Here is a 21,898-nt window from a genome sequence, read left to right on the forward strand (position 1 = left end):
TTAAGTCCCCCACTGGGGATCGAGCCCACAACCCGGGCATGTGTTCCTGACCAGAATTGAATCTGGGACCCTTCAGTTCGCAGGCCAACGCTCTATCCACTGAGCCAAACCGGCTAGGGCCTGATCGATATTTTTCTCTCTCCCTCTCTCTTCCTCTCACTAAAATCAATAAAAACATTAAAAAAAAAAAAAAAGAATATCTTGACCATGGAAGCTTGACTGTAATGACCACACAACCCAATTTCAATTCTGAAAGTTGGCCATTGAAAGGGTTGAGTTGATCTAGCTTCAAAGGCATGCTACCTTGTGCTCAGAAGGGGTTCAGGATTGGTTTAATACTCTGATGTTACCGTCCGTCCTGAAATTTATAATTATTTTTTTAATAAGGTATCTTGCATTTTTATTTTTCACTGGTCCCTGCAAATTATGTAACTGGTTCAGGGTCAAGAAGTTGATAATTGATATCAATAAAATGCAAGGCAGGAAATAATTTATTACTTTCATATTTATTGAGATCCTCTGTTAATTATGAACCAGCTACCTACTTCTGACTCGGAGGATGTTGAGTTAATGGCCAGTACTAATGCTGATTTCAGTTGTGAGAATGGGTAAGTTATTTACCCTTGCTGAATTGTTTTATCGCCTGTAAAACTGCACATAAAACATTTCAGCACAGCCCAGAGGTTTGATTACTGTCAGGGCACATGCCTGGGTTGCAGGCTCAATCCCCAGTAGGTGCTGTGCAGTTTTACATTTAATTCTAGACACCAATCTTTTGGGGTGGGTGCTATTATGATTCCCATTTTACAGATTAGGAAACTGAGGAGGAGAGGCACTGATGTATGCTTAGCCAATGGCCGAACCAGGATATAAACCCAGAAAGTCAGACTCTGCCCTAATCCTGTATTCTTAACCCTTATGCTATACTTATTTGATTAAAAGTACCTTCATTTCAGGATTGTGGAAAATAAGGCAGAGAACCCATCTGAAAATGCAGGCATATAGTAAATGGGTATAATACCATTTGCCATGGTTGCTGCTGTTATTATGATGATCATCCTGGGTATTCAGTATGTTCCAGTTTTTCTAAAGGAACACATACTGGTTGCATAATTAAAAACAAAAAATTCCTACTACCCCAGCAATAAACCAGCTGTTTCACTTAATGTTTTATTTGCCAGTAAGTTTCTGCTATCCATTTCTTCATCCCTTCCATTCCATGAGTGAGACTTGAAGCAGGCACACTGGTAAGAATTTAATTTTGTTCTGTGAACAGCAGAACAGAAAGAATCAAGTTTATCCAGATGAAGCTGATAAGTATGTGCTTCGGCGTGGGTGTTAGCCCCCAACCCGATATCTTGCTAACAGCTGGAGTTGGCTGTTTAGTAACTAACTTTATCAACTATGAGATTGTTTCAGGCTTTTAACATTTGCTCAGCAAAGGCACAGTATTAAGTGCCTCTTAACCCATCAGCTTTGCTGTCATTAATATTCAGTGAGGCCTTCAAGTTGGTTGGTGCAGTTGAAATGATTTGTGTTATGGTTATGCCATTTATCATTTAGCAAGAGAGGTCTGTTACCTATCTTTGGCCTTCTTACCGATGCTGGGAGAATGAATAAAAACTTCTTAATGACACTGGGAGAATGAATGAATGAATGAAAGGGGACAAATACAAAGGCCAGTCAGTGCACCTTAGACAGGGAAGGGAGCACCCTGGGACTGAGTGGGATAGATGGTAGCAGATGGGCCTGACTCTAGGGCCAGCCCCGGTAAGGTACCAGCAGGTGAAAGCACAAAGTTCAGGCAAGAGGAAGAGAGCTGTCTAGGCAGCAGCAGTACTCAGAGCCTGACAGGGAACCAGCCTGAGGTGTCCACCCCCGCCTGTGGCAAGGCTGCGTGAGGCCACTGGGCACACACTCAAGTCAGTGCCTGTTGGCCGGAAGCCTTCTCTGAGCCGGGGCCAGACATCCCAAGATAAAGAGCCTAGAGCTTACTCGGGTGCTCCCCCTGGGCCCTCAGGAACTCGGGCTCACCTTAGAGAACCAGGCCAGTGGATACCTTTCCCCCCTTGACTAGGAATGAGGAACCAGTTCAGGCCACAGAGGACCAGGGCAGTCTGAGACTGCCCACGAGTGAAGGTGGTTGCCTGAGGTGCCCCGCAAGAGGGAACAGTGATCGTTTATAAAGCATGTAATTCTTGCTGAGACCAAGGCATGGAAGGTTGAGTAATTCACCTGAGGCTAGGAAGGGACCAGGAAGTGAGACTGATGTCTAGTTCTGCAGCCTGCACTCAAAGCTCTGCCTTTTGCTGCCCCGGAGGACAGCAGGATGACAGAGAAGGCTTTGAGCAAGAAAAGTTGGTGGGCTTAAACTAACAGGTAGGAAGGAGACAGGCAGAAATCTCATCCTTCTTTTTTAGGGGGGCACTATTATACTTAACAGGGGTATTTTTAAATATATTTTTATTTATTTCAGAGAGGAAGGGAGAGGGAGAAAGAGATAGAAACATCAATGATGAGAGAGAATCTGCAGGCCCCCTACTGGGGATTGAGTCTGCAACCCGGGCATGTGCCCTGTCCGGGAATTGAACCATTACCTCCTGGTTCATAGGTCAATGCTCAACTACTGAGCAACGCTGGCTGGGCTGGGGTGGGTATTTTTAATTTGGTACAGCTCAGGACTGAAGAAACTTAAAGAAAAAACAATCAGTTTTGAAAGTGAATTTCAGTGAAATTCTGAAAGCTCTTGCTCACTGAACTGTCATTATTTGAGGACCCTAAGACTCACTAGCAACTATAATGAACTTTGAACAAATCTCTTTTAGGAAGAAAGTGACAGCTTATATAAAACGACACAGTGTGGGCATGTAAGAGCTGACTCTTCTCAGTGCTTACTATGGGGTTAGGTATTGTGCCTTGTAAAAACTCAGTAAGGTAGTTGTTTTTTATTGATCTCATTTTATAAGGGAGCAAACTGAAACTCAAGAGAAATTAAGCAACTCATCAAACAGTATATTTGTACATTAGTTTTATGTATTACATAAAACATACATACATTGATTTTTAAATATCTTTATTGGGATATAATTCACTTATGCAATTCACCCATTAAAGTGTATTATTCAGTGTTTTTTAGTATATTAATTGAGTTGTGCAATCATTACCACTGTCAAATTCCAGAACATTTTCATTACCCCCAAAAGAAACCCCATACCCCTTAGTTACTTGCCCATTTCTTCCAATCCCTTCAGCCCCAGGCAACCACTAATCTACTTGTTATCTCTATAGTTTTGCCTATTCTGGACATCTCATATAAATTGAATTGTGCATGTGGCCTCTGTATCTGGCTTCTTTAACTTAATTTAGCATGATGTGTTTTTTTGTTTGTTTTAAATATATATATATTTCTTTATTGATTTCAGAGAGGAAGGGAGAGGGAGAGAGAGATAGAAACATCAATGATGAGAGAGAATCATTGATCAGCTGCCTCCTGCATGCCCCCTACTGGGGATTGAGCCCACAACCCAGGCATGTGCCCCCGGCCAGAATCGAACCTAGGACCCCTCAGTCTGCAGGCTGACACTCTATCCACTGAGCCAAACCGGCCTGGGCTAGCATGATGTTTTTGAGCTTCATCCACATTGTGGCATGTATCAGTACTTCATTCCTTTTTATATGGCTGAATAAAATCCCATTGTGTATCCTATCTAATAAAAGTAATATGCAAATTGACTGTCACTCCAGCACACAAGATGGCTGCCCCCATGTGGACACAAGATGGCCACCACAAGATGGCCAGCAGGGGAGGGAAGTTGGGAGGGACCAGGCCTGCAGGAGAGGGCAGTTGGGGGCGATCAAGCCTGCAGGGGAGGGCAGTTAGGGGTGACCAGGCTGGCAGGGGAGGGAAGTTGGGAGGGACCAGGCCTGCAGGGGAGCAGTTAGGCCTCAATCAGGCTGGCAGGGGAGTGGTTAGGAGCAATCAGGAAGGCAGGCAGGTGAGCAGTTGGGAGCCAGCAGTCCTGGATTGTGAGAGGGATGTCCGACTGACCGGTTTAGGCCCGATCCCGGTAGGGGGGCGTGCGGCAGTCAGACATCCCTTGAGGGGTCCCAGATTGGAGAGGGTGCAGGCTGGGCTGAGGGACACACCCCCCACCCATGCACGAATTTCGTGCACCGGCCCTCTAGTATATATTGCTTATCCATTTACCATTTGACAGACCTTCATTTTCCCCCAGGTAAATACCTACAAAAGGAATTGGGGTCATAGAGTCACCATGGTTAACTTTTTGAGGAACTGCCAACTGTTTCTTCAAATTTTACATTCCCACCAGCAGTGATTGAGGTTTCCATCCTGGTCTACACTTGTCATTGTCTTTTGATTGTAAAAATGCTTTATAGTTTTCATTCTATCGATATGGTGTATTACATTAATTGATTATCAGATGTTAAACCATCCTTGCATATATGGGATAAAACTCATTTGGATATCCCTTTTCATATGTTACTGAATTTGCATTGCTAATATATTATTTTTGCATCTATATTCATAAGAGGTAGTGGTCTGTTGGTTTTCTTTTTTTATGATGTGCTTTTTATCAGGATAATACTGGGCTTATTGCCTGACAGGCGTGGCTCAGTGGTTGAGTGTTGACCTATGATTCAGGAGGTTATTGTTCGATTCCTGGTCAGGGCACATGCCCAGGTTGTGGGCTCAATCCCCAGTAGGGATCATGCAGGAGGCAATTGATCGATAATCTCTCGCATCACTGATGTTTCTCTCTCTCTCTCTCTCCCTTTCCCTTCCTCTCTGAAATCAATAAAAATGTATTTTTTTAAAATAATTAATACCAATTCTTCACAAAATCTTCCCCCCAAAAAGAAGAAAAACTTCCCAATTGGATTATGAGCCCAATATTTTTTAAAAATATGTTTTTATTGATTTCAGAGAGGAAGGGAGAGAGAGAAATATTAATGATGACTGATCGGCTGCCTCCTGCACACCCCTACCTGCATGCCCCCCTCTGGGGATCAAGCCCAAATCCGGGCATGTGCCCTGACAGAGAATTGAACCATGACCTCCTGGTTCATAGATTGACGCTCAACCACTGAGCCATACCGGCCCAGCTTTATAATATTTTTTATTTCTGTAGAGTTGGTAGTAATAACTCTCTTTCATTCCTGATTTTGTTAATTTGAGTCTTCTCTCTTTTCTCTCAGTCACTCTAGCTGAAAGTTTGTTAGTTTTGTTGAAATATTTCAAGAACCAACTTTTGGTTTTGCTGACTTTTCTCTATTGATTTTCTATCTTCTGTTTCACTAATTTCCACTGTAATCTTTATTCATCTATTGTTTTTAATCACATTGTCAGCATAAAATAACATTCTTACTCATTTTTCTCCTTTCAAATGAGCAAGAGAGGCACAGGAGGCTTGGAAGAGTTATAATTAGCCATGCAAGTGTGCTGCTATGTATGGCTCATAAATGTAGTTTTCCCTGTGGTCCAAAATAGGGAAAGTCAACAACTTAATGTATTTGGCTTTGATTTCATATATTGTATCCAATGCTTGTCCAGGAGCTCGAGTGTTATTTCTTGGCCAGAGATGTTAGTTTTGTTGTGGGGAGTGAACTGCAGTAAGTAGTTCCCCCTCTTGTGTGATAAATATTGTTAAGCATCTTATATATCAGGCAGTGTGCTAAACCTAGCACCTTTCATATAAATTGAACTTGTTAAGTAAGAAAAGGTTATATAACAGATGTGTAAGAAGATAAACTTGTTAATTATTTCTTTCTTGTTAAACTTCAACTAAGTTCTTAGTTTTTAGCATATTACTTAAAAAAAAAGAATAAGGATTTAATGAAAATTAGAGACTAGGGTGACAGAAACTAGGAAATATAAGGTGTGGATCCTACTCTTTGGCATTCTTGATCTCTTTGACGAGATGGACAAGCCATACTTGGGAAAAGTCAGCGAATCCTGGGAGGTGGGTGGGAGGTTCAAGGAGACATGTTAGTATTTCAGTGCCCGAGAGAAATCTGAGGCCTGAGATTGATCCAGGCGGGTGTGTGTTCACTTAGCAGGATGTCTTCAAACACTTCTATTTTTCCTCAACAACAGTTCCTATCTTCACTGCACAATAGCCATGACACACTTAGCAAAACAGGGAGGTTCTGTAGCTGTTGGATAGTAGTTTACCCATAGTGCTACTTACCTTCCTTCCCTGTGGCCAATGATGGAACGTTCTGGATATCTTTGGAGGTTGCAGTTAATGCATGCACAGCTAGCATCTCAAATCAAGACAAAGCACATTTTCTACGGAGTGTTATGGCACTTAGCATTTTATATTCCAAAGTCCTATGGCACCTTACTGTGTTCTTGGAAGGAAGTTCAGAGCTGTTTTGGGAGGGCAGGGCCCAGCCACTCAGAAGGAGCTCCCACCAGAGAACAGGCACGTGGCTCTGGAGACCCAGCGCAGGTACCGGGAGGAGGGTATGTCTGTGCCGGGAAGAAACCCTCGAGGGGAAACGGACTGATTGTGTGTGTCTGTGTCTGTGTGTCTGTGCTTACATTTATCTATAAATGTGTGCACATACACGCCTGACAGATCATGCACATTGTCTGCAGGACCCACAAGGGTGTGACTACTTAGGCCAGTTGGAACTCAATACACAATAATGAGAATGGTGTTTTGGTGAGAATCCAAGTGGAGAATGTAATTTTATTCTGACCTAAATTCTCTTCTGCACTTTCCGTTTTGCATAAATGCCTGTGCTTCCTGTTTTACACCTGAATGCTGATATGTACTTAAGAAATCCCCTACATTTCTTAGGGTGGTTGTATTTCTGGAAAGCCTTATTTAGACTTGAGTGTGGTTCAGAGCTTGAGGTGTGTTTAATGATCTGAGGCCGGTAGCTAGCATTTATTTATTAGGCATTTAACTCTACAGAAAGAGGAACTCAGTAGCTATCATCTTTATTTATAGCCCCCAAATTCCTATTTCAACTGTGCCCATATGCAAGCATTCATTTTTCCATATATTGCCATAATTAATGTGTAAATATTGTTTTCTGTTTTTATACTTATGATCTCTCAAAAACATTGCCACATTTTTGTGTAATATATCCAATTATATAAATGCCCGTGTTTACTTTACAGAATGTGGAGGCTGTGGATCCACGAGGTCGAACCTTATTGCACCTTGCTGTTTCTTTGGGACATTTGGAATCTGCTAGAGTCTTGCTCCGACATAAAGCAGATGTTACAAAAGAAAATCGCGAGGGATGGACAGGCAAGTATGCTTTTAAAATCTTTTAAAGCCTTTCATTTCTGTTTCTCTTTCTGAATAAAGGCCAGTCTCAGTCATCATTGTCTTCAGAGTCATCTTTATCGAAGACTCTTTCTCTCATAGGATTAGGGACTGGGGCAAGGAGATAGGAGCCTCGGATGCTGCTGGTTGATCTACAGCACGGTGGCCCGAATTATGTCCTGGGCCCAAAGCCCTGAGTAGAGGGTGACTCCTCATCTAGAAAGCAGCTCTCAATGCAAACCCTTCCCACCATGCACAAGTGTGGAGGCCAGATTTCCCCGAGGAATGTGATGGGAACTACAATGAATCCATCAGGATAAGCAAAATCAAAAAGAAATTATGGCCTTCTAGAAGTGGCCTTTTCCAGTGAAATCCTGGCACTCTTCTGCGCACGTGTATATGTGCGTGCGCAAATTCTCTTATTATTGGTTAGGGTAATCTTATGGTGACTGAGCCAGGAAATATACAAGCAGAGCCCTGCTTGCCTGATCTACATGTAACCATAGCTGTGTGATCACATAGTTAAAGCCAGCTTTCTGAAGACATTGTTAGGATTCCATGACCAGTGGTAACAAAGGGGGAGAAGGGGAGGATGGATTTGACCAAGGAGGATGAGGGTTTGAGCAAGAGGCTAAAAGTGCTCTATTTTCTTCTCTTTTTACCTATTTATGAGCTAGCAATAAGAAGTCGTGGTCATAAATGATAACGTGGGGTTACAGCCTCTCTCCTTTCCAGGAAGAATGTGTTGGTCTTTGATCTATATAGATATTTTTCAGACTGGCTGTGGAATTTGTCAGAAAGTGTAAGAATAATGGGCCATTAAGTTTTACCTTTCTGTTTTCCAGTTTTACACGAGGCTGTGAGCACTGGTGACCCTGAGATGGTGTACACAGTTCTTCAACATCGAGACTACCACAACACGTCCATGGCCCTCGAAGGAGTCCCTGAGCTGCTCCAAAAGATTCTCGAGGTATTCGTAAAAATATGGCACTGCCATCATTGGGGTTCATGCTGGCAGCACAGCAGGAGACACAGCTTGACGACCCTGTTGGGCGCGTTCCTGAAGAGCTTTATGAATCGTGAATACAATGTACTGGATACTATGATTTCCTGCCTTTCCAGCTTGTTAAATGTATGAGATCTTCCACAAGTTATGTTTCTAGGTCACTAGACTTACCCTTTAAGTGCTATTTAAAAAGTAGAACTAAAACAAATAGACATCAAACAATTAATTTGTCTAGATGCCTGATTTCTTAAAAGTAGCATCCTGTGCATAGGTCATCTTGGAGATTGTGTTGGGCATTGGTGACTGGACAGGGATTGTCAGGGTCTCTTGAGGTTCCCAGGTCTGCGTGTATCTTCTCCTTGTCACTCCTATTACTTCTAGCCATTAGTATTCTGCGGCTTCTAATTCATTGCCTTATTTGATGTACAGTTTTTGGGAAGTTTACCGGTCTTTGTGAATTAAAGTGTATGGGCTGTTTGACATGTAGAGAAGTTTCTTAAACAGTTTTACTTCTAGGGTCCTGGATTGTTTTGGATGATGGTTGCCATTCTACAGATAATCTCTGTTACCTGCAAAAACCATCTTATCAGTCAACCATGTGCAATATTCCCAGGGCAGCAGGAGACAAGAAAGTACCAGTGGTTCAATTTTCATGCCATTTATTCTCCAGTTAAGCACAGAAGTGAGCTCCTCAAAACATCTCCAAAGATATTTGTTGATAAATTGGCTTTACGATGTTAGTCAAAACACATTTCTTGAGAAAAATGAGCAGTTCTGTGGAGAAAAGGAACAATTTTCCTAGAAGTTAGACAATCACTGCTCATTATCTGAGCACCCTTTCAAGAAATATTTCTATGACATGCAAAGTAAATGCTGCCTAAGATATTAATTTTCTATATACTGCCAAGAAACCTTCCATGACATATGAAATAGTTATATGCATTGTTTTTAAAATAGGTGTGCGTTTGTACAACGATCACATGGGGATTTATCATTCTCTTATCTAACTTACTGTAGGAGGAACTAAAAACATCATTTCTCCATTTGGCAAAACAGAAAATGACTTATTTAACATGGAGTCACCCCTCATTTTAAAAATTCAAAGTAAAGGATTTTTGTTTTTTAACCTGTTATTGATCCATAATAGTGAACTGCATTGCACTGTATTCCTGCTGGAAGGTATGGACAGCCCATAGCTGACCTTGTGCTTGTTGGCACCAGAGGCTGTGGCTGATGTTTTGTCTCATAACACGCTCACCTTTCTTTTCTGCTGCCCTGGAGAGGGTCGCTGCCCGTCACTGGAATCCTGGCTGCTCTTAAACCAGGGTAGATTCTTGGTCTTCCTGCCCTGTGCTTCTGTAAAAACCTGGCAAAACCTGGGTGGTGGGAGGGAACAGAAAAACACCTGGGCTTGCTAGCATTTCTCTTCTTAGATGGTAACTGGAAATTAAGTGGGGTGGTACTTAAGAAATTAAGTAGCTCGCCAAGAACCTTGTAGGTCAGAAAATCATTTTAGACAGGGCTGCTGTGGTGGTGTAAAACGTCAAAAAGTCACATTCTAAGAGTTAAGAGGAAGGTGGGGCAGAAGTCATTTGTTAACTGGAGGGGAATATAAACTTCTTGGGGAAGTGATGTCTAGCTGCCTCTTGTTGGTTTCAGAGTGGTCCAGTTAATGTGAAGCCGTTTTCCAGAACACAGAGCCTTTCACATCAAGTTCCCAGCCTGATAGATGGAACTGACATTCCCCTCTTTGCTTGGAACAGCCTGTTTTGCACGCTGCCTGGTGGTCCTTAAGCCCATCCTCCCAGGCTCCTCCTTATGTTACTGTTATGAACCAGATTGAGCCCCTAAATCAGATTTGACTTTTATCCCCTCCAACCTTATTGCTTTCAGTTAACTTTATTAACTGTCTAGACATTTTATATCAAGAATAAATCAGAGCCTGAATGTAAAATAAGCATTTATTTTGATGGGTTTGCGTTTTGTGTTTCTTATTTTCTCTGTTCTCTCCCCCTCCCCCACTTTAAAAAGCCCTATTAACCCTTACTGTGCTTGTGTTTAGTTAATAGTACCAAGGGTAATTTCTTTTAAACCTTTGTCCTTCAGACTCCAGATTTCTATGTGCAGATGAAATGGGAATTCACCAGCTGGGGTGAGTGGCTGTGGGATTGTAATTTATTTCTGTTTCCAACTTTATTTAGCCTGAATATTGGTTTATTTTCCCTTTATAAAAGTTACATGTATTTTTTTTAATCTAGAAAATGCATAGATAAGAATTAGGAAAAATAGTCACCTATAACCCCACTTAAGCACCACTAGTGTTAGTGCTTTGGGCGTTTTCCTTCTAGTCTTTTCCCCACATGTAGGACTTTTTCTTCCAAGCATCCGTAAGTATAACACATAGACAGTTGTGTCTCTTTTGTCATTTCCAGTTGACATTGATCCATATTATTAGTTCTTTAAAAGGTTGATATTTTAGTAAGACTTACCATAATTTACTTAGTTCCTTATGTGGTTTAGCTTGATTCTTTTAAACTCATTATTCTGAGGAAGAAGATGAGATGAATATTGGAGGTGCTTGTTTTTTACAAAATGGATGTATTTCTCTCCAAAATCTTATGTAAGGCAAATTGACTGACAGTAATTTTCATAGTTGTTCTACTTTTATTTCTAGTTGATCAGTTAATGACAGTTCCTAATTCCCAGTTTTCAGCCATTTTCACTTCCAGACTTCCCTTTCAGGCAAGACATCATATTTATAATAAAACATTGAAATGGAGTAAAAAGTATATAAAAGAAGAGAACTTCAGACTCTTCTGTGAAACGAATGAGTTTTTCCTAATGCAGATATTCACTCTGGTTTCAGGTTTTGTTAAAAAGCAGCACATGTTAGAAATTTGATCATCTGAATGGTGGATCTGACAATATGGCAGCCGCAGCCATATGGCAAAAGTAGCATATGTGAACGAGAAAGGCCAGATGGACCCGCTCGCTCTGATGGCAGTCAAGGAGAGGAGCTTGTTTTGGCATTGAGCATACTCTAGAGGAATTCATTTAGAGCTTTCTCCAGACAAGACATAGATCTGCACTTTCATAAAGGGCTATAAAACAGAAGGTCCTTTTTTATTTTTTATTTTTATTTTTTTAAATATATTTTTAGTGATTTCAGAGAGGAAGAGAGAGGGAGAGAGAAATGGAAATATCAATGATGAGAAAGAATCATTGATAGGCTGCCTTCTGCACACCCCACACCGGGGATCGAGCCCACAGCCCGGACATGTGCCCTGGCTGGGAATCTAACCCATGACCTCCTGGTTCATAGGTCAACACTTAACCACTGAGCCATGCCAGCTGGGCCATTTTTATTTTTTAAGAGTGACTTCTTGTATCGAGTCCAGCCAGGTCCAGCTCTATGTGACAGTCACCATCTTTCTATTCCTATCCTTTCATTAAAATCAGAATCCTGATTTCTGGGAGTTCCGGTTGGCCATCAGGTTTTTCTCAGCAATACACTTCTCTTCTTCAGTGCCCTTGGTTTCCAGAATATGCCCAAACGATGTCTGTCGCATTTGGAAAAGTGGTGCCAAACTGCGTGTTGATATCACATTGCTGGGATTTGAGAACATGAGCTGGATAAGAGGGAGGCGAAGTTTCATATTTAAGGGAGAAGGTGAGTGATTTCGCTGTAGTAACCACTGCCCATGCTAAGTTATAGAGTGATTTTTAACCATAAAACGCATTCACATTCATGTGCCTTATCTGATCCTTTCTAAGCATTTTTTTGTTTTTCTTTCTTTAATTATATTTTTATTTATTTTTAGAGAGAGAGGGAGAAGGGAGAGAGAGGTAGAAACATCAATGAGAGAGAAACATCGATTGACTGCCTCCTGCATGCCCTCTATTCTACTGGGGATTGAGCCCGCAACCTGGGCATGTGCCCTAACTCGGAATTGAACCCACCCTCTTGGTTCGTGGGTCAATGCTCAATCACTGAGCCACATTGGCAGGCTTGTCATTCTTTTCATTATTCACCTCTCAATTCCTGTACCTTACTTGTTACCTATATAATTCTCTTGTGTGTATTATTTACCACCCAACATTATTCTCTTATGTCCCTGAGCTTTTAAATACAAGCCTCTGACTTGTATCTCATTCATTATATTCCCTCCATAAATGGCATGGCTTATCCAGTGTTGTGTATAAATAATGTATATTTTGTAATCATATATTTTAAAAAGTACGCAGATAAATGTGTTGCTAACAAAGTGAAAATTGTTTTAAAAGTCTGCATCTCGAGGGAAGATGGCTCAAAGATGCTGACTTAGAAAGATGATGCATTCTAACATGAGAGAGAGGAAGGGAGAGGGAGAAGGGAGAGAGGCTGCTTGTTTTTGTATCTCACTTGCACTGTACTTAGTTATGCCCTTGTTTCTATTAACAGACAACTGGGCGGAGTTGATGGAAGTCAACCATGATGACAAAGTGGTCACCACTGAACACTTTGATCTTTCCCAGGAAATGGAGCGCCTCACTCTGGACTTGATGAAGCCAACAGGCAGGGAAGTTGAAAGGCGGCTCACGAGCCCAGTCATTAACACCAGCCTCGATACTAAAAATATTGCTTTTGAAAGGTATGAATTTAGGCTCTGCATTTTAATTTCTCATCCCTTTACTGCCATCTTAGTGGCATGTATGTATTGATTGGAAATTATGGGTGGATTGGGTTTTTTTCTACTATGGCAATTTAAGCACTACATTTTAAAGTTAATCTCTGCTCTCACCAAATGTAAACCATTACTGACATCCTTCATCATACATCATTTTTATAGCACACTGGTTAAGTCTTGGATAAATGTCTTCATATTCTTTCATGGGCCCTTTCTAATGGATTTTACTTGAATTTTATTTTTGTTTTGGTGTTTGGGGGTCCATAAGACCCTCTAGTCCCCAACCATGGGACTTTGAGTTTCTGGAAGCTATTGAATTTGGTTACACTGATGTTAATCAAATTCACAGCTTTCATATAGGTAAATGTGGTTCTCTCTCCCCAGTTTCCCTACGGTGAGGCCTAATAGTTTAGAGCACGGGTCTGGAGGGGTTTCAGTTCTATTGCAGACTCTACCTAAAGAAACCTCAGAGAGGTCTGTGTCTCAGTTACCCCAGATGGGAACCTGTGTCTGCTCGCCTGCCTCTGGGCTGTGCAGAGGTGTGGAGGGCCTTTGTAAGGGAAGAAGACGCTGTCCCTGCTGTGCACCGGGGGTCTGGAAGAGCCCTGAGTGTTTGCCTAGGATGTCACATCCAGCTCTCTGTAAACCAGAGCAGCATAACATGAGCTACTGTGAACACTATCCTGGAGTTAGGTTTCCTTTGCTCTTCACAAATATACTAACAATCCTACCTTTTTCTTTTCTTCATTTCCAATATAAAATTTATTAATAAAACTGAGCTTTCTGTTGAGTCATATAGAAGACTTGTTCAGTGCCCTTTCCTTTAGTTTAGATCGAGCTCTGGAATTAGATATTTGCTTGTAGCATAAGAGAAAACCAAAACTCCAGGTATTCTGCCGCTTGGGCGGGGTACCCCCTGAGGCATGGTCAGTGCCACACCGTCAGCCTCTGCAGATGACAGCCATTGTCTTCCAGGACAGCAGTTGACCATGGCTTTACCAGTAAGGATATGGGAAGACATCTCCAGTCTTGGGCACATGCCCCTGCAGACATCTAGCCTAGGGCTCTGTCCCTACAGCTGGAAGACAGAGGAGCCTGCCCTCACTGCCATATCCCAGCAGTAGTGACAAGAGCTGGAAGAACTGACCCTCATCAGCAGGGCTACTAGCAAACTGTGCGGCTTGGGGCAGTGGCTTCATCTCTCCAGGATTCTGTTTCCTCGGCTGCTTTATTTTGTGGTACTCAGAATTAAAGTATGTGATCAGTGAGCATCTTGTGCATCGAGTAAGCATCTGAGGCACTCTTGAGTGTGAGGTTTGCTACTGGAAGTATGAGCGTTCATTTGATTGAAGTTGGAAGATGTGGATCTCTAATATTATGATAGTCATTTTCATCCATTTCTTTTTTCTAATCTGTTACTTGGGGCTTGATGCTTGTAAATCAGTGCCCTTCTTGCATAAATTTTTGGCCTAATATATACCCTCTGATCGTATTTTGGGTTTTTCTCTTCTCTGAAAGATTATGCTCAACTCATCCTAAACAAAATATTTCCTGCCCCCATCACAGCTTTTCTCCGAATTGTGTAGCAGCCTCCAAGCCAGTGCTTGCTCCAAGCCAGTGCCTTTGGTGTGGTGGTCTCAGTGGAGACAGGCAGAGGTGAACATGGCAAAAGAGGGAGTGAGAACTCTCATGTCATCTTCAGAGGCCTCTGCATGTAAAGTTAAGTGCCAAGGAGTTATTAGGGTCTTGGTTTTAAACTAGGATGTAGACATTGAATTTAAGAACTAAACTGTCAGAGGACTTCCAGTCAAGAGGGCAGATTAGTGGCGGATTTTGTGAAGGAATTGGTGCTGGGTTAGTGGATGTTGCTATCTGCAGATTTTACCCCAAAGGAGATGCCTCTACTCAGAGTCTACTGGATGGAATTCAGTATCGCATCATTATTGAAGAAATACCAAAATAAGTTCTTTAATTTTAAAAAAATATATTTTTATTTATTTCAGAGAGGAAGGGAGAGGGAGAGAGGGACAGACACATCAACGATGAGAGAGAATCATCAATCAGCTGCCTCCAATCTGCCCCCTATTGGGGACTGAGACCACAACCTAGGCATGTGCCCCGACTGGGAATCAAACCGTGACTTCCTGGTTCATAAGTCAACGCTCAACCCGAGCCACACTGGCTGGGCAATAAGTTCTTTAATTTTTTTTAAAAAATATATTTTATTGATATTTTACAGAGAGGAAGGGAGAGGGATAGAGCGCTAGAAACATCGATGAGAGAGCAACATTGATCAGCTGCCTCCTGCACACCTCCCACTGGGGATGTGCCCGCAACCAAGGTACATGCCCTTGACCGGAATCGAACCCGGGACCCTTCAGTCCACAGGCTGACGCTCTATCCACTGAGCCAAACCGGTTTCGGCAAGTTCTTTAATTTTTAAAAAACAAAATGAAACCATCATAGAGTGAGAATGAAAAGGAAATGGAATAGTCAGGGTTGTGGATGAGGGAGGTGAGTGAGGAGCGTGGAGGTTCCAGGGAGAACAGTGCAGCTGTTGGCTCAGCACACGTGAAGGAGGAAGTGGAGTGACCTGGTCATCCTTCTGTCCTTCGGACGACTGTGCCAGAAAAGGAATATTTCCTGTGCTGAACTGTCAAGTGACTTAGTGACAGACAGGAACTGAGGATTGAATTTGTTAACCAAAAGGAATATCTCGATTTTCAATTATTAATGACTAAGAGGGGGCTCCAGTTTATTAATCAGTTAGGTGTGGTCTCTAGCCCCCTGCACCCCAGGGTCATTTTGTTTCTGAAATGTCACTTGGACATAGCTAGCAGTTTGTGTAATCCCTTTAGGATTTCTTTCTTTCCCTCCAAGGGTCACGGTGTACTAATTGTGGACAACTAATAGGAATTTAAAGCTTTGGTCCCTCCTTTCCCTGATGGGCTGTAATACATACATAAAACTCCTATACCCCATCTGGCCTAATTTCATTTACTAAATCCCATTAGAATAAAAGCAAACTGTTTGGAAACACAGTATGCAAATGATCGCAGACCTTCTTTGTGACTTGGCTAACATGCCACCTGATGTCCCACTTCACTCCAGGGTCAGAGCAGAAGGCAGGCAGCTGCCCCGCACAGGGCCAAGTGCGCAGTCACAGTGGAGCTAGGATGTGATGTCCTAGACAAAGAGGCAGTCCGGTCAGGGCTCCCTGTGAGTGGTAGCATTTCCCAGGGTGTGATGCTTTGAAAAAGAACCAGAGCCTCTTGGCTGCTGTTGGTTCCTAAATGCATTTTTTCCAGGAATGTGTTGAGTGGAATAACTGGGTTTTGGGGCACTTTACCAATGCTGCAGCTGCTGCTGGAATGCTGGGCTACTTTAAAAGCAGCTCCACAGAGCTGGGATCAACGGCCGGGCTGAAACCCTGCTTTTAACATCCTTTGCCCCTGCTGCACCTGATCAAATGTGTGACTGACTGCCAGGCCATTTTGGAGGCACTGATGGTTTCTCCAAGCAGCTTGCCACAGTGATGAGTTCCTTCCCCCACCCCACTCTCCCAAGGAGCAAGATGGTCTATGCCTCCTTGTTCTGATAATTCCTCCACTGATTGTGGCTGCTTATGGGACAGAGCCCCTGACATCTGTGCCCATAGTTAAGATGACCCAGATAAATGCTCTGACCCACATACTACCTTGTGGCGAGCCTTGGATGCTGGTCATGTCACTCACTCCGTTAGGACAGCTGTCCGATAAATGTCACCACCTTTGCTGCCTGTGCTGGCAATTTTTGTAAAGAAGCCAAGAACGGAGGCTTTCTGTGCCAGGGGTGAGGCAAACTGATTAATAGCTGGGAGGGGGGTGGGAGATGCTTCAGCCATCTGTCACCGATAACATCCTCTATGGACACTTGGACCATGGCTTCCAGGTGTCCTTGGCTAACTTAAGCTGGGGGAAGAAACTATAAAGGCTGCAGGGATAAATCTGAATGGCATATTGTACATGTAGCAATTTGTGGTGTTCACTTTTTATCAGAACTAAATCCGGATTCTGGGGCTGGAGGACAGATAAAGCAGAAGTTGTTAATGGTTACGAAGCAAAGGTAAAAGGAAACTCTTAAAATAAGATTTAATATAGCAATTTAGCTTCTATGCAAATGAGTCTGTTCAGATTGTCATGCATCTGTGCCACGGAGATGCTCTGGGGACTAAGTACTGTCTAGTGTGTCTCTCACTTGGATTTTTATCTTATTTGACTCTCAGAAAATGGGATAGCATGTCCCAAGGAGGTCTCTAGTTATGCCAAAGAGAAACACTACTGTAGAGAAATGGGAACAGGTACCAGTTGTCCTGGTAAGAATGAAAAAAAAAACACAGACACACACAAACACACACAAAAAAACAAAAGAACAGAAAGGATTAGACTTAACATGACTGTTCATCTGTTTTTATAACCTGAGTGGGTTTTTAAAAAAATACAGTAGCTTTAATGAGTCTCCATTTTTTTTAGTTAGCCTGTGTGTAACCAATTGGCTCAGAGCCCACTTACATGACATCAGTGAGTTTAGAACATAGTTGTCATAGTGGAGATGACAGCTGGCATTTTGTCCGCTGGACAGCCCTGTTTCCCGGCCCTTCCTGGGCCCTGCACTACAGCAGGGATTGATGGCTCCAGGGGACGGAGCCAGGCACTGCAGTGTCCTCTAGTGACCTCTGGGCAGCAAAGAAAGCTTACGTCATGCTCAGCAAGATACATTTAGTAACAGTCATTCCAGTGCTGAGTGTGTTTCCTAGACCATTGAACGTATGGCAGATACAGTTAATTCTCTGTTAATCGAGACATTTGATTTTCCAAACCCCCATAGTTCCCAGTCAATTTTGGTAACAGAGCATTGACTGTGGCAGCTATAATGATTTTTGTCAATATCCGGCATGCCTTTAATAGTGACTTCTGGTTGTAAAGCTTATCAGTGTAGAGAACCTTTTGTTCACTCCCTTTTCCTCCTGCCTAGCGGATGGCTGTCTTAGTCCTATTATAAGATGGCCAGAAATCCTCAGTGCAGGTCCTCAGTGCAGGTTCGGATGCCTTATAGAAACGCAGGGGGGAGGCCTAAAGTGCAGGACCTTCTTTGAGAGCATTTAGCAACAAGAAGATGAAACCTGTCTCAGTTAACTCCTCAGTATTTAAAACTCTCTGAGATGCAAAGTGACTGCTGAGGCCTTTCTAAACTGATCGCTTGTGTATTTTCTCTGAAGGATCCTAATGATTGTTAACCATTTCTCATTTTTATTTTGCTGGATTTCTTTTTTTTTTTTTTTTTTTTGGCTTCAGCATTCTTGCTCTTGCTATGCTTATTTTTTGAGTTTTGATTCCCTATGTCACTATTTTCTCTTGCACACGTCTCTCAAGGTTTATACCGTAAATAATGTGAGTGTGATAACCAAAATACGGACAGAACACCTGACCGAGGAAGAGAAAAAGAGATATAAAGGTAATTCTCCACCCCTTTTTAAAAAAATAAGTTGTGGTGTGTTTTTTTAGTAGGTTTCAGAGAGAGGGATAGAAACATCAATGATGAGAGAGACTCATTGATCGGCTGCCTCCTGCAAGTACCCTACTAGGGACCAAGCCTACAGCCTGGGCATGAACCCTGACTGGGAATCGAACTGTGACCTCCTGGCTCATGGGTCAGTGGTCAACCACTGAGCCACACCAGCTGGGCCTCCACCCCTTTTTTAATCCTAGAGAGAACCTTTGTTGGCTCTGGTAAGTTTTGGGGTTAATGTGATCAGTTGTGCTAATCCTAATACTGACTTCCTTTTCATAAAAATTTCCTTAGTCTGACTCATTCTTGGAGGTATTTCTCCTTAGTTGGCTTCAGCTATAATTAAAGCCATTCACGAGGACTTGTTTATGTGTTCTGAAGAACAATTGTTGGATGAAAAAGTAGAGAAGGCTATTGGAGAATATTTTCACTGGAATAAGTGATTTGGTCCAAACTATCACAATGAAAAATTTAGACAGAACTTGGGCTCTGAGCCAAAACATTGCCAATACATGGTCGCCATTGCCCAGCTCTGCCAGTGGCTGGTTCTGTGGCTTTGTGAAGTTATTGACCATCTGTGTCTCAATTTCCTCAAAAATGATATAGAAGTGCTTCTAGATCTTCCTTAAGAGTTACTGGGGGCATTAGGTGAGTTACTATAAATAAATATTTAGAGCAGTGCCTGCAGTATGTGGCTAGCACACAGTAATTGTTCACCACCACCACTGCTATTGTTAACTATGTTACCACAATACTATTACTGCAGTTTGACAAATGAGGAAACTGAGACCCAGGACATGGACACATGGGCAGTGACCATTCAGCATGAGACTGGAATCCAGATCTGGCTCACTCACAAATGCAACCTCTTTCCAGGATCAATGATGAGAGGGACAGTGTTTTGCTTTAATTCTTGTAACTGTTGTTCATCTAGAGACCCTACAAAAGATAAATTAGCTGATGGTTCTTGTGGATGATTTTATGAGTCTCTCCATAAATGATACCCTGATGCAGGTAGCTTGGATCAGGAACTTTAAAATATGAGAATCTTTTTCTGTAGTCACAAGTAAAGTATAATATTAAACATTAAACTTTTCGCCCCTGTATAGCGGACAGGAACCCACTGGAATCCTTGTTGGGAACTGTGGAACACCAGTTTGGTGCTCAAGGGGTAAGTTGAAGCAGCGAGCTCTCAGCGCAGTTTAAAGGAGATGACTTCCCTGTGGTTGGGTGGCATTTACTGAATCTCTAATAGGCCACTCCATTTGAAAAGGCTATAAGGTACTCCCAAGCTGGAATCTGAGACATGCTCTTGGAAGGGAATTAGATGAGAGAGTCTTTAAAAATAAAGATTTTAGGGGAGGGGTAGTGATTATAGAAATCAGGTGCTTTCTTATGTGTTATAAACTAAGATCTCTCTGTAAAAATGTAAATTAAAAAGGATTCAGGACTTTACATTTTAACAAAGCACCTTAATTGTTTACTCACTTGATCCTTACAATAACTCTATGAGATTGCTACAGTGGATGTCCCTGAGGGTCAGAAATATGAAACTACCTTCCCAGCATAACAAGCTAGAGAATGCAGAGCTGGAACTTACACCCAAGCCTCCCAGGTCTCATGTGCTTTCCTATCTCTCTCTATATCTATAATCAGGAGATAAAAATGCAAAGGAAAGTGGAGAAGTATTTTGAAATGGAGAAATGCATTTGACTTGCCATGTAGCTTGGTAACACCTTTATAGATTTTCTTGTTCTGTGCAGTTACTTAATTTTTAAAAAGTTAATGACTAGAACTTCCTGATCTGTAGCTGATTAACATGTCCGCCTCAGAGACTGAGTGCCATAGCCTCCACTTGTGAGCATCACTTGGCATTTCTGATTCCCCTGAGTTCTGGCTCGGCAGGACCTCACCACAGAATGTGCCACTGCAAACAACCCGACAGCCATCACACCTGACGAGTACTTCAATGAAGAGTTTGATCTGAGAGACAGGGACATCGGGAGGCCGAAGGAGCTGACCATCAGAACACAAAAGTAAGAGAGATTTAATGGCCATTTTCTTTCTTTTTTCATTGATTTCAGAGAGGAAGGGAGAGGGAGAGAAAGATAGAAACATCAATGATGAGAGACAATCATTGATTGCCTGCATCGGATCCAGCCCACAACCTGGGCATGTGCCCTGACCTGGAATGGAACAGTGACTCCTGGTTCATAGGTCTCATAGGTCGATGCTCAACTACTGAGCCATGCTGGCCAAGGCTCAATGGCCATTTTTCAATTTATGGATTATTTGTTTCAGAACTGTGCTGTTTTATGGTGTCATGTTCAGTCATTTCTCTGTCCCCTGCCTTTAAAAATAATTTTAAATTACTTTACAAAGGCCCATCTTTTATTTTACTTTATTTTTAAAATATATTTCTATTGATTTCAGAGAGGAAGGGAAAGGGAGAGAGAGATAGAAACATCATTGATGAATCATTGATTGGCTGCCTCCTGCATGCTCCCCTACTGGGGATCAAGCCTGCAATCCAGGCATGTGCCCTTGGCTGGAATCGAATCTGGGACCCTTCAGTCCACAGGCCAACTCTCTATCCTCTGAGCCAAACCACCTAGGGCCCATCTTTTTTTTTTTTTTTTTAATGTATTTTTATTGATTTCAGAGAGGAAGGGAAAGGGAGAGATAGAAACATCAGTGATGAGAGAGAATCATTGGTCGGCTGCCTCCTGCACACTGGGGATCAAGCCCACAACCCGGGCATGTGCCCTTGACTGGAATTGAACCCAGGACCCTTTAGTACGCAGGCCAGCACTCTATCCACTGAGCCAAACCAGCCAGGGCAAAAGCCCATCTTATTAGCCCTTCCCAAGTAGAGTATAGATTGGATATTTATTTTACTGCCAACAGCATCCATTGATTAAATGAAATGGTTTCCACCAGCTAGCTGTTTCTTCATGCTTGCTATCAGTTAAAGCTCTGATTGCCAGATTTCAGAGTGATCTGAATTCCCCATTGGGAGTAGTCCCCTCCTAGCTCAGAATTGAGATGTAAGATAACTGGGAAGACCGTAGGGTGAGCAAGCTGCTGTTGTCTAGCCTATTGCATAGAATTCAATTTCCTTGTCTGATGGTCATGTCCTCAGCCTTTTCTCCGTCAAACCCTGCAGGTTCAAAGCCACACTGTGGATGTGTGAGGACTTTCCTCTCTCCCTTGTGGAGCAGGTCATTCCCATTATTGACCTGATGGCCAGAACAAGCGCTCATTTCGCAAGGCTGAGAGATTTCATCAAATTGGAATTCCCACCTGGATTTCCTGTCAAAATAGGTACCGTTAAATGAACCACGGGAGCACTTGCAGGTTGTGCCCTTCTTGCA

At 42.4% G+C, this 21,898-nt stretch overlaps 1 protein-coding gene across 1 annotated transcript in view; it reads left to right on the forward strand.

The window, feature by feature from the left end:
- ANKRD13A (ankyrin repeat domain 13A) overlaps positions 1 to 21,898 on the forward strand; it is a 32,751-nt gene that overhangs the window by 2,878 nt on the left and 7,975 nt on the right. The window contains exons 2-11 of the mRNA XM_080650737.1: positions 7,154 to 7,286; positions 8,150 to 8,274; positions 10,417 to 10,462; positions 11,837 to 11,980; positions 12,752 to 12,941; positions 17,015 to 17,081; positions 18,389 to 18,470; positions 19,634 to 19,695; positions 20,430 to 20,560; positions 21,691 to 21,848. Coding sequence (XP_080506863.1) covers positions 7,154 to 7,286; positions 8,150 to 8,274; positions 10,417 to 10,462; positions 11,837 to 11,980; positions 12,752 to 12,941; positions 17,015 to 17,081; positions 18,389 to 18,470; positions 19,634 to 19,695; positions 20,430 to 20,560; positions 21,691 to 21,848 — 1,138 coding nt within the window. The remainder of the gene's footprint in view (positions 1 to 7,153; positions 7,287 to 8,149; positions 8,275 to 10,416; positions 10,463 to 11,836; positions 11,981 to 12,751; positions 12,942 to 17,014; positions 17,082 to 18,388; positions 18,471 to 19,633; positions 19,696 to 20,429; positions 20,561 to 21,690; positions 21,849 to 21,898) is intronic.

Source organism: Plecotus auritus, assembly GCF_963455305.1.
Source record: "Plecotus auritus genome assembly, chromosome: 13".
NCBI lineage: Eukaryota > Metazoa > Chordata > Mammalia > Chiroptera > Vespertilionidae > Plecotus > Plecotus auritus.